Source organism: Varanus komodoensis, unplaced genomic scaffold, assembly GCF_004798865.1.
Source record: "Varanus komodoensis strain SLA01 unplaced genomic scaffold, ASM479886v1 scaffold4, whole genome shotgun sequence".
Classification (NCBI taxonomy): domain Eukaryota; kingdom Metazoa; phylum Chordata; class Lepidosauria; order Squamata; family Varanidae; genus Varanus; species Varanus komodoensis.
In genome coordinates, this window is record NW_025335941.1 from 5022864 (window position 1) to 5037290 (window position 14427).

Sequence of the window (14427 nt, forward strand, 5' to 3'; positions counted from 1 at the left end):
GTGTGCATTTGGAATACAGGGTTTTAAAAGGGCTTAGTAGAATTTGGATTTTTTCAAAAGTGCTGAAATTTTCTTAAGAAGCAGTCTTTTTCTCCCATTGCTATAAAATCTAAAGAATAATGGTCAAAGTCATCAATACATTTGGATACTTATACTATACTATTACTTATACTATTTCCCCCTATCTTTCACTTTTTATTTTATTTTTATTTCATAGATTTTACAAATTTTATGTAACATAGCTACACTGGCCCTTAAAAGCAACTTTGCCAGTAGGTAACATGCTTCTGCATGTCATCCTCATAAGCAGAGATATGTGAGTTTTTAATGAGTGTGTTAACTAAAATAGAGCAACTGAACTTATTGAAAAAAGGTGTTGTACTGGAGGAAAAAAAATTGATCTTAGTCACACTGAACATTGTCCATGGCCAGGGTGTGCAAAACCTATACACATATCCTGTGCCCAGAAAGGAAGAGAGAGCCAATTGAGATGGTCTTTGGAGCTGCATAACACTTGGCTGAAGAGTTATTAATAGCAGGAAAAAGAAAGGATAGTTTTCTCTCACATCAGCTAAAGAACCACAACAGCAAGTATACTTCCTTTGAGGAAAAGAGAAAGCAGAGGGATGAAAGGCATGTAAATTCTTTTGTTTTTTCTTAAAAAGAACTACCTTAAACAAGTTCTGCTTCTAGAACACCAGCTTAAACAAGTAAAGCAATTCAGAAGGTGAAAGTGAATGCCTTTTTGTTGCAAAGTCTACCTGGTCCCTAAGTGTTACTACTTTCTATCTGAAAATATGATGAAGATGAAAATTGAACAGATAACAAAAAGAATGGGAAATGGAAGTCTCTAGGTCATAAAACGGACACAGAAACTTGCAAGAAAGAAAAATAGTCAACCATCAAGTATGAGTTGAAGAAAAAGAACATGGAAACTTAGCAGATGCACATATTCTGCAGGGATTCCATTACTTTCTGCGGACTCTAACCCCAACCCTAACCCTTAAATCTGACTACTGGTCTGGAGAATTTGTGCCTTGTGCTGGATTAGCAGGACAGATTGGGGATATTCTTGGTGCACTACTACCCACTTTGCAGCTCTGCAGACTCCTATCTGAGCTACCAGAGGTGGTCTTGGGTGTGCTATTGAGTAGTTTGCTCCAGAAGGTGATTGAATATTACTCAGCCCCATGCATTTGCTAGTACAGGGTTCTGCATGGGTTGGTTTTGTCCCTCATGCTATTTAATCACGACATGAAACAGTTAAACATTTGGAGTTTTGGACTGCAATTGTTATCAACATACTGATGACATGCAATTCTATTTCTCCTTTTCATTCTCATCAGGTGAAGCTATGGGTGTACTAGATTGGTGCCTGGCTGCACTAATTGACTGGATGAGGACTAAGAAGGTGAAACTCAGGCAAAACTGAGATGCTGTTACTGGATAGCATGGCAGGTGCTCAGTTCTGGATGTCTCATATGACCCAGAAAGAGCAAATTCATAGCCTGTGGGTTCTCTTGGAGATAACATTTGCACCTGAGGCTCAGGTGGCCCTAGTGAGACAGAGTGTATTCTACCAACTCTGGCTGGTGGCCCAGCTGCACCTCTATATGGATATGGGCAACCTGATTTTAGTTATCTATGCCCTGGTAATCTCCAAACTAGATTAATGCAAATGCACTGTGTGAGATTTGCACTGAAGACTGCTTCAATCTGTGCAAAATCCAGCCACCAGATTGATAATAAGGGCGAGAAGTTCTGACCAAATACCACCAATTCTGGACCACTTACACAGGCTTTCTGTATGTTTCTGAGCCCAATTGAAGGTGCTGGTTTTGATGTATAAAGCCTTACAAGGGTTGAAACAATAACTCATAGAGGGTCTGTCGCAGAAGAAACCTACTTGTACACTAAAGCCATTATCTGAAGCCCTCTTCCAGCAGCCTCCTAGCCTACATAGAAAGCAGCATGGAGGGAAGCCTTCTAAGCAGATGACCTCCAAATATGGATTGGTCTTTCTGACAAGGCCTACTTGGTGCCAACACTGTTAGCTTTTTGATAAAAGGTTATAACCTACTTCTTACAGACATTTGGCAACTTATGATGAAGTAGCAACAAGAAAATTTTTAGATACAGTATCTTTTCATGTTGTATGGTTATACATCTATACATTTATGTTTTTTTAATAAAAGTTTTAAAGGTTTTAATCTTTGTAGGCAAACCAGAGACTATTGGGCAGTATAGAGATTTTAATAATAAAATGAATATGATATAACTGAAAGGGTAGTGTTTCATGTTCCTTTTACTAAAAATGAAGATAGCCTATTAATACAATCCTGCTTATTTCCTATATGAAGGAGTGCTTGCATCCATATATGCCCAGCTGCCCCTTGAGATCGGCGGGGGAGGCCCTTCTCCGGGAACCCTCTGTGAAAGAAATTAGGAGGGTGGCTACTCGGAGGAGGGCTTTCTCTGCGGTGGCGCCTAAGTTATGGAACGCGCTCCCCAGAGAGGTCTGCCTGGCGCCGTCGTTCTTTGTTTTTCGGCGCCAGGTGAAGACCTTTTTATTCAAGTGGCATTTTAACTGTTAATATTATTGGATTTTATCTGGCCAGGGTGGCTTATTTTATACTGTATTTTTGTATTTTAATTTAATGTTTATATTTTTGATTTATATTATAATTATTTTAACTTAGTGTTGTAAGCCGCCCCAAGGCTTCGGCGAATGGGGCGACATAAAAATGTTTTAATAAATAAATAAATAACTGGAATTCTTCCTACAAATGGTATAGAAAAAACAATCCTGTGAAAGATCATTTCTTCCTGGAAGGCTCATCTTGGTTTCCAGTCTGAATGGAATAAAAGAATTGGATGACTAGTATAACGGTTTGAGCTTTGATGTGTGCATAATACTCAGTGTCAAATATTCTGTATGTGATAATAATAACAACAATGAGAGATGTTTGAGAAGATAGAATCCTAATAAGTAATTCTCAGAAGAAAGGAAGAAAATTAGTGTAAAATATCTATCTGTGCTTAAATTGCTTCAGTTCTCATTTATTAAGCTGATGTATGATATGCTGTAAATATCTTAGAGCTGGAAAGAAAGAAAAACAAATAACAAGAAACTAGATGATCTTCTTGGCATGGGTGATCCTTGCTTACTATAACAATGAAGTAGCATAATGAATCTTTAGACAAAATATCAAAATTAGACTTTCCAACAGTGTAGTTCTATACATTTCTATACAAATGTAAATCCATTGAAATTGGTGATTCTTACTCCCAGGTAAACGAATATTAAATTGCAGCTACAGTTATATGATATGTTCTTTAAAATTATGTACTCCCAGGCATCCTTTTCTATCAATGTGTGATTCACAGGTTTATAAAAGCTGTATAAATCTGACAATCTGAAATGCAGTTTCTCAAGATAAGTATAACTGACAGAAAGATAGAAATGTCATAAAAAAGTTTTATCACAATTTTAAGTTGTTTTTTTAAACACCTCTCTTACATACTGCAAGGGCAATAAATTGTAAGGGCTATCCCAATGCATTTTCAATTAAATGACTAAATTAATGTAGAGACATTTAATTAAAGTTGCATGAGTTTTTCCCCCCAAATGCTGTTAATTAAGCTGCTATCTAAAATTAAATCTCTCCAAAACCCTTTTATATTTCTGGAGCTCATCTGATACAGATACAATTAAAATTCTAGAAGTTCACCTAGATGCATCTGAGTATATTTCTCAAAAGCAAGGTGTTTTTGTTTTTTTTAAGAAAACAACCTTACAATAATCTGGGAAGATGCTCTTCTAATGGGATTTATAAACATCGCATTAAGTGCACAACACAACATTGGTTCATAAATAAATCTAGGCTGCTCTGGCTGCACTGACTTTAATTAGGCATTTTGATTTTCTTCTGGTAAACGTCAAACTATCTGAGAGAACAGAGGGAGAGAAATTCTATATCCTACATTTTAAAATTTGAACTATTTTAAATCAAGTAATGAATGCTGTGGTGCATTTTTCTATACAGAATAAATCCTGACCCCCCGTTCCAGATATTTGGATGTTAGCTGGGATGAAATAATTGGTTAAAGAACAGCATACCTATTCCTGCTCCCCACTCTGCAAGATTCATCTAGACATTCAAGTAATAAACTTACACGAAGTTATACCTTTGAGCTCAGGGGAACTTTGGTGATGTAGGAGAATTCTACACATTGGAATCAGCTTGGAAAGTATTTGAGTCCAAATGGATGAGAGAGCCTAATCCTAACCCTAAACCCTAATGGTGCAACTAGAGAAGGCCAAAAGGAAGACTAGTGATTGGAACGCACAGAGGCAAAAAGAAAGTCCAGTGCTGCACAACACATGCAACTGGAACATGGAACATGTGACACAACTTCCGGAAACTATAAAGGAAGAAATGCAACAGATAAACATCACAATACTTGATGTGAGCAGACTTAAAGTAGCCTGGAATGGGACATTTTCAGTCAGACAACCCCAAAGTGTTTTAATCCGGAAATGGCAAACTCAGTAGAAATCAAGTGACTCTACTACAGAGGCAAGATGTAGTGCAGGAAGTAAGGGCCTGTAATGCAAAGTCCTACAGAGCAATAGCAATCAGAATTCTCAGAAAATCTATCAACATAACCATCATTCAAGACTATACTCCAACAACAGATGCAAATTGCATTGAAAACTTGTATGAATACATCCAAGAGAAAATTGCTAACACACCAAAACAATCCTATGAGGAAGAACCTGCAATATAAGAAAGCAAAGCGAAAGCTGGTCTGAAAGCACTTGAAAGGAATAAACCACCCAGAGCAGATTCAGAAAGTAAATTTGTCCAAATTCAAACATGAAAACAAAGGACTCAAGGGGTCTGGACTTGGTGTGTGAGCCCAATCAAGCAAGATAAGAATGACAGGGAAAGAAACTGTATTTTATTCTTGAGAATAGTCTGATCTCAAGCAAAAGTCTGATCAACCCAGAACACATGGCACAGTTTCCTTTTCTACATGGTACGGTTCTCTTCAGTGACCAGGTAGCAATGACAGACACTGATGGGATTGAAATTCCTGCCATGGAAGCTGATTGGTACATTTGAATCCTTGTGGTTCTCACTCTTGCCTGGGAGGCTGGCCTACCTGGGGTTGGCTTGAAACTCTGAAAAGGAGCTTTGGCAAAGGATTTCCCAATCCTTGCCCATGTTGGAGGCTCCATTTTCACTGATTGCACTTGGGGACATGACCAGACTGCCTGGGCTTCAATGCTGGCCAGCTATGTCCCACATCAACAAATATGGAATGAAGAACAATGCCCCACAGACTAGAAATATTAAATATACATTCCAATCTCCAAGAAAGGAGGTGATAAGGACTACAGCTATCATAGGACCATTGCATTAATTTCCTATGTAAGCAAAGTGATGCTCAAGGTGTAACAAAGTATTTAATTATGAAGAGAGAAGCATTTGATATTCAAGCAGGATTAAGAAGAAATGAAAGAGGCACTTGAGATCACATCATGAATATATTCTGGCTACTGGTGCATACCAAAGAACTTAAGAAGATGGTCAGACTATACTTGATAGACACTGGCAAAGCCCTTAACTGTATGTATCCAAAGATGCTGTGAGCTGGAGTTTTTCTGCATTTGCACAACAGTCAGTTCCTTTACAAAAGCTCTATTCACTAAAGAATAAACTCAATAACCACAGAATTCATCTCTGGGCATGCATAGAGTGGGTCATTGAGCCCAGTACAAGCAACTCTTCTTGAAACCTTCCTTGTGAGTATGTATGGGGCCTTCAGGAAGGCCCGTTTGGAAGCAGGCACACCTGTCTGCTGTACTCCAATCCTCTAGTTGGCTAGCTCTCTTTCCCCAAAGCTGTGGTGTGGTCATACCTGCTGCTTCTGACTGTGAGAGCTCCTCTCTCATGCCCCTGCCTGACAGACATCTTGGTTTAATCAGAGCCTGCCTGAGCACTCAAGAAGAGTAGCTCACTTGCCCAGGCCCTTTCCGCCTCCTCCTCTTCATTCTTTGACTTAGTACAGATTGGCATGGCCTGGGAGGTGTGTGCCAAGAACAACTGTCCCTCTTATTCCCAACAAAGGGAGCACTGGATTGTCCTGACGAATGACCTGTAGTGTGAACACAAGCTATTCTATTTGTTGCAGAAGTTCATCCTTCAGTGTGCGTAAGGTAGCTCAGCTGAGCATGATAACATAACAGAGAAAGTGGGGCTTTCTAGCATCCCCTTCTTCCTCGTGTGTTCTCCATTCTCTGACTTTAAACACTTGAAGAAAGCTACTGTGTCTCCCCTGGCCCAATATCGGAACTATAGACTCTTGAATTGGAACCTATCTTTTAAGGCACATGGCAGATCCTTCCAGCATATTTTATGCTTTTAGAATGCTTACTGGAAAGTACAGTGGTTCAAAACCAGCAGGTTTTAGAATTACTCAATTATTTTAGTAAAGTCCAGTGATGCAAAGCATATCAATTTATCCTTACTTTCAGAACCAGTGAAGGTTTAAAATAGGAAATCATTCAGGGAGTTATTTCAGCAATTCTGTTTTGGTCATGCTTCATGTTAACATCTCTGGTGCTGAAATACTAAGCTATAGAAATGATTGTAGCACTGACAGCAGCAACAGGAATATACATTTGGTAAAGAACCAAAACCTTGGTATACACTTACTGTCTTAGAAGAAGATACACTTCCTAAATATGGAACTGGAAAACTATTGACAATCCTGGGAAGGCATTTTTTTCCTTCTCTCTCTCCCTCTCCCTTCCATGCTTTTATGCACTTACTTAAACACTGGCTGTTTTCTCACTTAATTTACCCAACGAGATTGACAGTGTGAAGTAAGTTGCAATTCGCAGAACTTCCACCACTAAAAGCCTGTCTCCGATGAGTGTAGCACTCTGACACAATCTTCCTCTGGAGACACAAAGCAAGGGGAGTGAGGAGACACTGTACGGATTTCTCTTAACCGGAAAGATAAATACTGGAAGATGAAAATAAGTCATGGATGAAATTTCAAAGGAAACAAAAAAGGTTAATTTTAATAGTCCCTATCCTTTCCCCTCAGATATGAATAAGAAGAATAAGACTGCTTTTTAAAAAGTACCTTTCTTTTGATCCAAAAGCAGCTCTAAGCAAAGTATGACAAACAGCTTCTAAAATTCAAAAACATATTGTGATAAAGGATATAAGACTTCTTGTTTTTCAAACAAGAAGAAGTCCTACTTGGTAAGCATATGTTCATATAATTACCAAAAAGGAGCTCTTATTGATTGCAGTCTCTGCTGGAAATATTTTCTCTCTCTCTCTCTCAAGTCCCTGCAACTTCTAAACTTTCCAGCAACAGAATCATACAAGATCATGAAACTGATGGCTCTTTCAATCAATTTATCAAGAATATCATATTTTCCAAGAGCTTCTTCTCCCAAAAAGCACATATTGGGTAACCATTTTTGAATAGCATCTTGAGCTAGCAAAGCTGTTTCTGGGCTTAGCAGCTGTGCTTAGGTCAGAAGTGCTCAGCCAATAAATGATGTTATTTCCTTGGTATGTATGTCTGTTTCCTTTCAAAAAGACTTTTTGATGCATTATGTTGGTTTTTCATATTGATTTGATTGATCACCTACATTTAAGGGTGCTACAAGAACCATTCTAGGCTGAGAGAAAAGCTGGAACTAATGTTGGAGTCTGCTGCCATTGAAAATGAAAACCCCATGACTGCCTCCTCTCCCCTCTAGAAGATCTAGTGATACAAAATGTGTGACAATCTCTCACATTGTGCCATCATACATCACTTCACAGGTCACTGCTTGTGGACCTAGCGAAGCTCACCATGGATTACGTAACATGAAACAAAGAACATGGGGTTTCTGTCTTGGGCAGCAGCTTCAGAGTAACTTGCCCCACACTAGGGAGTTGCACTGCTAAGTGAAGACTTTAAAGCAGGTTTTCCTGGTTTAAGTCCAAGTCCAATACTGTACTCTGCATTTCATGGGTTCAGAGTTTAAGACTGAAAAATCCAAGTTGATTCTGAGATTTATGCCAATCAAGCCTGAAACAAAAGAACTTCGGGGATATCTGGTTGGGATAATATAATAACACGATATACATATTTTATTGTACTGCATATCTGGTCATGTACTGGTCATCTGAGATCCAGCTCACTGTGTATGTTAGGACATAGAAAGTCAGTAAAAAAGGCATGACTTTATAACTTTTAAAAACTTTAAAAAGTTTTTCATTAATTTGTAATAGAAAACAATATTTTATAAAAGTTTCTTATTTAATTCTAAAATAAATAAATAAATAGTGAAGTAATAATAAATGACAAACTAATCCATCTTTTTACTTGTTTACACCAATGACATTCTTTTCATATATAATTATGTAAATTAAAACCCTCAGTAATGCAACCCTTATAGTATTTTAATGACAAGATACTATCGTTACAGTGCCACAAACCTTAACAGAAAATAGAATACCGTTAATTCTGAATAAATTAACTAAATTAGATGCACAAGATAGATATGTAATTAAATCACTGCTAGCTGAGAACTGGAAACACAGCTGTACATAGCTTAAGGATGAATCAGGGAGCAACACAGATGTTTATAAAATGTGATTCTGTTATAGCAGGTGCCAAGTGCAGCTCTTTAGACCATTTTTAATTTGTGCCACTCAAGAAGAATTTAAAGTTATAGTGACCAAGACCAGAGGTAGAAGGGAGGCAAAATAGGCTTACTTGGTATGCCTGAATGTCCTCCAATTTTCCAACAAGAACAACAACCACTGCCACCTGCTAGTTCTATGGTTGTATAAAAGGGGAAAAAATATTTGGCACATCCAATTCTCCTTGAATCCCATGGTGACACTAAACTACAGTACGTGCAAGTTGCCACACTAAAGTGTGAATCTAAGCAAGGCATTAACAACATGACCTCAAAATGGGATGGCTTCAAATATGTACATAACATCATCTTTGGATTAATAAACCATACAGTTTGAGTGACAACAATGATTTTTTTTTAAAAAAAAATCAGGCTTCTGGTGGTTAAAAATAAGGCTGAGGAAAGACAAAACTGACATGGTTAATTATTCACATTATTCACACAATGGATAATTAACTTACGGAATTCATTTGGTTAGTTCAGACCAATTTAGTTGAGTTTAGTTCTCATTACAGTCAACAGATCTCAGTCCATGACATATCTCAAGCCAATTTCTCCACTGATTACAATGAAGTTGATCTGGAAGACCCAATCAACTATCACAGAGGTAGTAATAAAGTCATAGAAAATGGAGTTGTTGGTGCAGTAACAACTGTATAGAACCTCCTTATTGAGACTAGTAGAATCCTGGTTACCAGATGTTGACGAAAAAAATCAACAGATCATAGCCATTTCCATAACAATATACTATAATCTTCCAAGGGTCACTTAGCTGGACAGTTTTAAATAAAAAACCAGACCAGATAAGCATTTGTTCAGATGCTGAAAAGTAATCATTTTTGTATTCTGTTGAGATCTAACTGTTTCTAAAATATTGAGCCTGTTGGGTACTGTGTTCTGGGCTGCTGTTCTATCAATAATGGCAAGTGATAGGAATCATATTTTCTAGATTATACTGAAGAAAGTTATGCACATTTGTATGATGCAAAATCTCACCTGCTTATAATGCTATTGCCTTTCAGGCTGCAAAGTCAGGAGGGGCAGAAAATGTGCACTGAATCCAACATTACTGTTGGAAAAGAAAATTTAATTTAACAGAATTTGGTGTTAATCCGAGATCCTAGTTTTTCTAAAGAAGATAAAATAGCCAAATAATATGGTATGCCCCACCCCACCTGCTCCATCCCATTTCTCTGCATAAGGTTTGCACATCTATTGTAATTAACTCAAACAACTTCCTTCAGGTATTAGTTAAGATATTAAAAACACGATAGGTTTGCTGTTAACATTGGCCAAAATCCAGCATGAGACTCATACAATAGAACCTTCTTTCCTTCCTTCATTTTTTTTTTAATTTATATCCTGCCTTTTTTCCTACAAAGGGTTTTTGGCAGCTTACATCATTCTCCTCCTCCATCTTATCCCCACAACAACCCTGTGAGGTAGGTTGGGCTGAGAGTCTGTGGACTGGGCCCAAAGTCACCCAGTTGGCTCCATGGCCGAGTGGGGACTCGATCCCAAGTTGTCTGAGTCCAAGTCCCATGCTCTTAACCACTACACCACACTGGCTTCCTTCCTGATATAGGCCCCATGCCTGCAGACCATGGAAATGGCAGGTCTGGCTGCGGCTCTCGATGAGCCATTTCTTAGGTACTAGAACAAAAGGAGAAATTCATGTTCTAAGAAGGATCAAAATCTCCCTCTGCTGGGAAGATGAGACTTTTAATAGTACAGATGCTTTTCTTCATGATTTCTAAGATCTTTTTATATTTTTTAAATTACAGTGTCTACAAACTGGAAGAGGATGCTGGACCCTGATAGGGAAAACATTGTGTCAGCTAAAAACAGACAGATGCTATTACTTGACAGAAGTGCATGCAACTTATGAAAAAATAATTCTGGTGAAGAATAACTTTATATTTTATCTCAAAATTAAGCATTTGCACTCGGGAAGGTGAAATTTTACTTGACAAAGACCTTTTATACATATCATTAAGGTGAGGTGTAATGTTTCGTAATACTTCCCTCCCCTAAAGCATTTTAATATTTTCTCTAAACCCCTTTGCTCTTCCAATTACCTGTAGCAACGTATGATTAAACTAAAATATACAATTCCTGCAGTCTGCTCAGAAGAGGGGCCCAAAGTAGCATCTAGGTCCCCGTTCCTTGCTGTAGCAATCTAATTCTGTGCACAAGTAAGGAAGACAGTCACAGAGCCATTTGTCGGCTTGTGTGAAGGCACTTTCCCATTCATACTGAGAGACAAATGCACATCTAATATGGATTGTGGTAGAAGGATGATAAAGAATTTGCCCTGTACCGTTTGGATGAATTTATCTGCAGGCAAACATTCATGCTTAGACAATCCAATTTGCTGGGTTAGGATTTTTCTATGTCTGCTGTGCAGTTGAAATCTCTGTAGTCCTTTACTTAATCTTTGTATTTTTCTAATAGGCATATTGATCATACATGTTCAATATATAATTAAGTTACTACATAACAGTGTTCCCTAACCTGGTGCCCTCCAGACATGTTGGATGTCATCTTTCATCTGCTCTAGCCACTATGGCCCAAGGGCAGGGATTTTGAGACCCTTAGTCCAAAGCACCTGGATAACACTGGGGTGACAACGGCTGAAATACAGATAAAGCACATGGTGCTCTAGGAATACATGCATTTGTTCCATTTATACTATTTTAAAAATTATACTATTTTAAGTATATTTTTCTATGTAAGTTTGAGCTTGTTTTTTTAACAGAAAACTTAATTATCCTGTAAAAACAAAGCCACCTTTTTATGAGCTTAATAGTTTGATCAAACTCTGCCAGTGGCCACAATGAATATAATAATTTTCAATTTTGAATTTAATTCTATTAATACACTAAGCAAGGAATAATTAATCTGCTTGTAAAAGGTAGTGTTTAAATTAATGTTTCCAGGAACTGATTAAAAGGGAACATAAAATGAACTTGAGGCTGATCTTTTGTGGAACCAAAGTTCAGTTTTCTACCTGTAATAGAAAATCTTCTAAGAAAGGAAGTGGAAGTTGAAGCATTTTGAGGAGGAAAAAACAAGAGCACACAAGAATTACAGTTTACTCCTCTTACCAAAAGCAATGGTTGGAGCAAACTGAGGTTGTGCAACAGCATGAGTTCTCTGCTCCCATTGTTCCATAAAGAGATGCTCAGATCTATTGCTAAGTATCTAAAATGAGCTACATCCATAAAGCAATTTGCTGGTGGATAGGTATCAGGAAATGAGAGCATAGCACCTGTTTCTCTTCATGCTTCCCAGTCTGTTTAATGATACCCATGTGGAAGCCTATGTCAAATTCTTACCAATTTCCATCTGTTCTAAGCAGCTGTGCATACTGGGCATTTAAAACATGAACGAATTATAGTGTATTATTTAACATGTGTAAATACTTATTATTTTCAGAGAATGTGTTTTTAAGTAATTTTCTTATCCAAGTCAAGACATTTAGATCACCAACTAAAAACATGATTGATACTGCACACTTAGAAATATGTTACATACTAGTCTTTCATTAAAAGTTGTGTTATAACTCTGAAGATAGAGAGTACAGTTCAGACATCCAGGCATAAAGAGAAACATGCTGGTGGTCTTTACTATTTTTAAAATAAACCACCCACATTTTTATTGGGTGCGGTTCCACTTCTTTCTTGGTTTGATTTTTGGGAGCAAACATAAAGCAAAAATCTCATCACCACCACTAAATGAATTTCAGGCTTCTACATTATGGAATGTTACCTGCAGAAGTTTCCATCTTCCATTCAAGTCTTCGAGGCGGTTGAGAGTATATGGGGAAAGCTGTATCTCAGATGAGGTAAACTGATGAGCCAGGTCATTAACATTGTTCACATTCTCTTTAAGAGGTGCAATTTCTGTCCTGTAAACCTGCATAAAGAAACAAAATGTGAGGAATAGAACAGTAGATGAAATAAGCTCTTATTAGAAAAACAAAAAACCTGTGGCAGATCATAGGATCATTTTCTAGGTTCCCAGCACTAGTACACAATAATACTTTGCTGGCTTGCTTTTAAACTAGAATCCTGAGATGAAGCTATAGTAGTTACTTGTTTTACTATAGATAATGCAGTTGCTCTGGAAGACCAAACAAAAAGCTTTTCCCAGGTTCAAAAATTATGGAGAGGGTATTACAAAGATAAAAATGTATGAGGCTGGTCACAGTAGTAAGAGCAGTGTATATTTGCATCCCATTAATACCAGAACAGATTTTAAATAGTGATGGGCAAAGTTATCCCAAATATATCCATTCAAGTCATCTCAGATAAGAGATCTTCCTTAATCTGAGATTTCATTCTCTATGCACAAGGTTTTGTACATGCACAATATCAAACTATATTCTGGAAGTTGTGGTTTGAAATTACTTGATGCATTATAACACCATTCATCACTAATAAGATATATATAACCCTTCCTGACTGGTTGTCTCTTTGTGGCTGGTCTATAGAATGTTTATTCACTGTTGCTAACTTTTTTATGGAGAAGATGGACATTGTATCTGGAGGTGTATGCAACTTACATGGCTGTTTTTTTTTTTTAGAATGTTCTGTGCGGAAATAGTTCAAATGCCAACCTTTCTCTAAAGGTTTAACGTGAAATCATCACATTTCTTCTTGAATGAAAATGGTTAAAGCAACCACTGTCACATATTCCAAAGCTTGACAATGTATTGCAAATAATGATTTTGATTTTAATAATACTAATTTTTATGATACTAATCAAACCTCGTTACAAAGGTGAACATTATAAATGCATGGGTTTTGACAAATTATGAAATTTGATAGCAATATTAGTTTTAAATGGGAGGTAACTGGAGCAGATGTGACAAAATAGTTATGAAAAAGAAACAGAAAAATTCAGAGGACAGTGCAATCAACTACCAAAATTAAAATCTATTGTCAATGTCTTTTTAAAACTGGCTAGAGATTAAAGTCAATATATTTTGAAGTAACACCAGGTTTTTCTTATAGACTCAAGAAGATAACAAATGATTTGACTTTCTATATTAATTTTCTTTCATCAGAACAGCAACAGATTTCATTTTCTACTTTTATCTGAAGAAGTGAAATGGGTTTTCCACTGGACTAAGCCTTGATGTTTCCTGACTGCTTCTGATATCCTTAACATTAACATTTGTGGATCAAATACTAAAGAGAAATTGGGCTTATTTTATATTGTATAGTTGTATTTTATTTTAATTTATATATTTTAATTTTTACTTATGATGATCTAACTTATTGTTGTAAGCCGCCCCGAGGCTTCGGCGAATGGGGCGGCATAAAAATGTTTTAATAATAAATAAATAAATAAATAAATAAAATATTCAGATTATATAGATGGTGTTTTTATTTCTTGTATAATAAAGAAATAATAGATAGCATGGGTACCATGCTTAACATAAGCATGTTATGTTGGATAGCATGATTAACATAAATCAAACTTCCAAGAAATTAAATGTATCTTGCCTCTGAATGAGATCCCATGAAAACATACTGTTCCACTCCCTTTTTTTTGAACAGAGTTAACAGAATTGAGTTTCCTTGTATGAGAGAGTGCTGGAGATGTCATTGTGACAATTGCTTACAATATGCAAATAGAAAAGAAGTGGAAGGAAACAAACACACCTGCCACAGTCAAACTATTACTTGTGGGTTCAA

At 37.0% G+C, this 14427-nt stretch overlaps 1 protein-coding gene across 8 annotated transcripts in view; it reads right to left on the reverse strand.

Annotated features, from left to right (window-relative positions):
• Positions 1–14427, reverse strand: part of DMD (dystrophin) — a 994758-nt gene that overhangs the window by 169360 nt on the left and 810971 nt on the right. For all 8 annotated transcript variants that reach the window (XM_044441365.1, XM_044441364.1, XM_044441363.1 and 5 more), the window contains one exon: positions 12494–12640. In XM_044441365.1, the coding sequence (XP_044297300.1) occupies positions 12494–12640 (147 nt within the window). The remainder of the gene's footprint in view (positions 1–12493; positions 12641–14427) is intronic.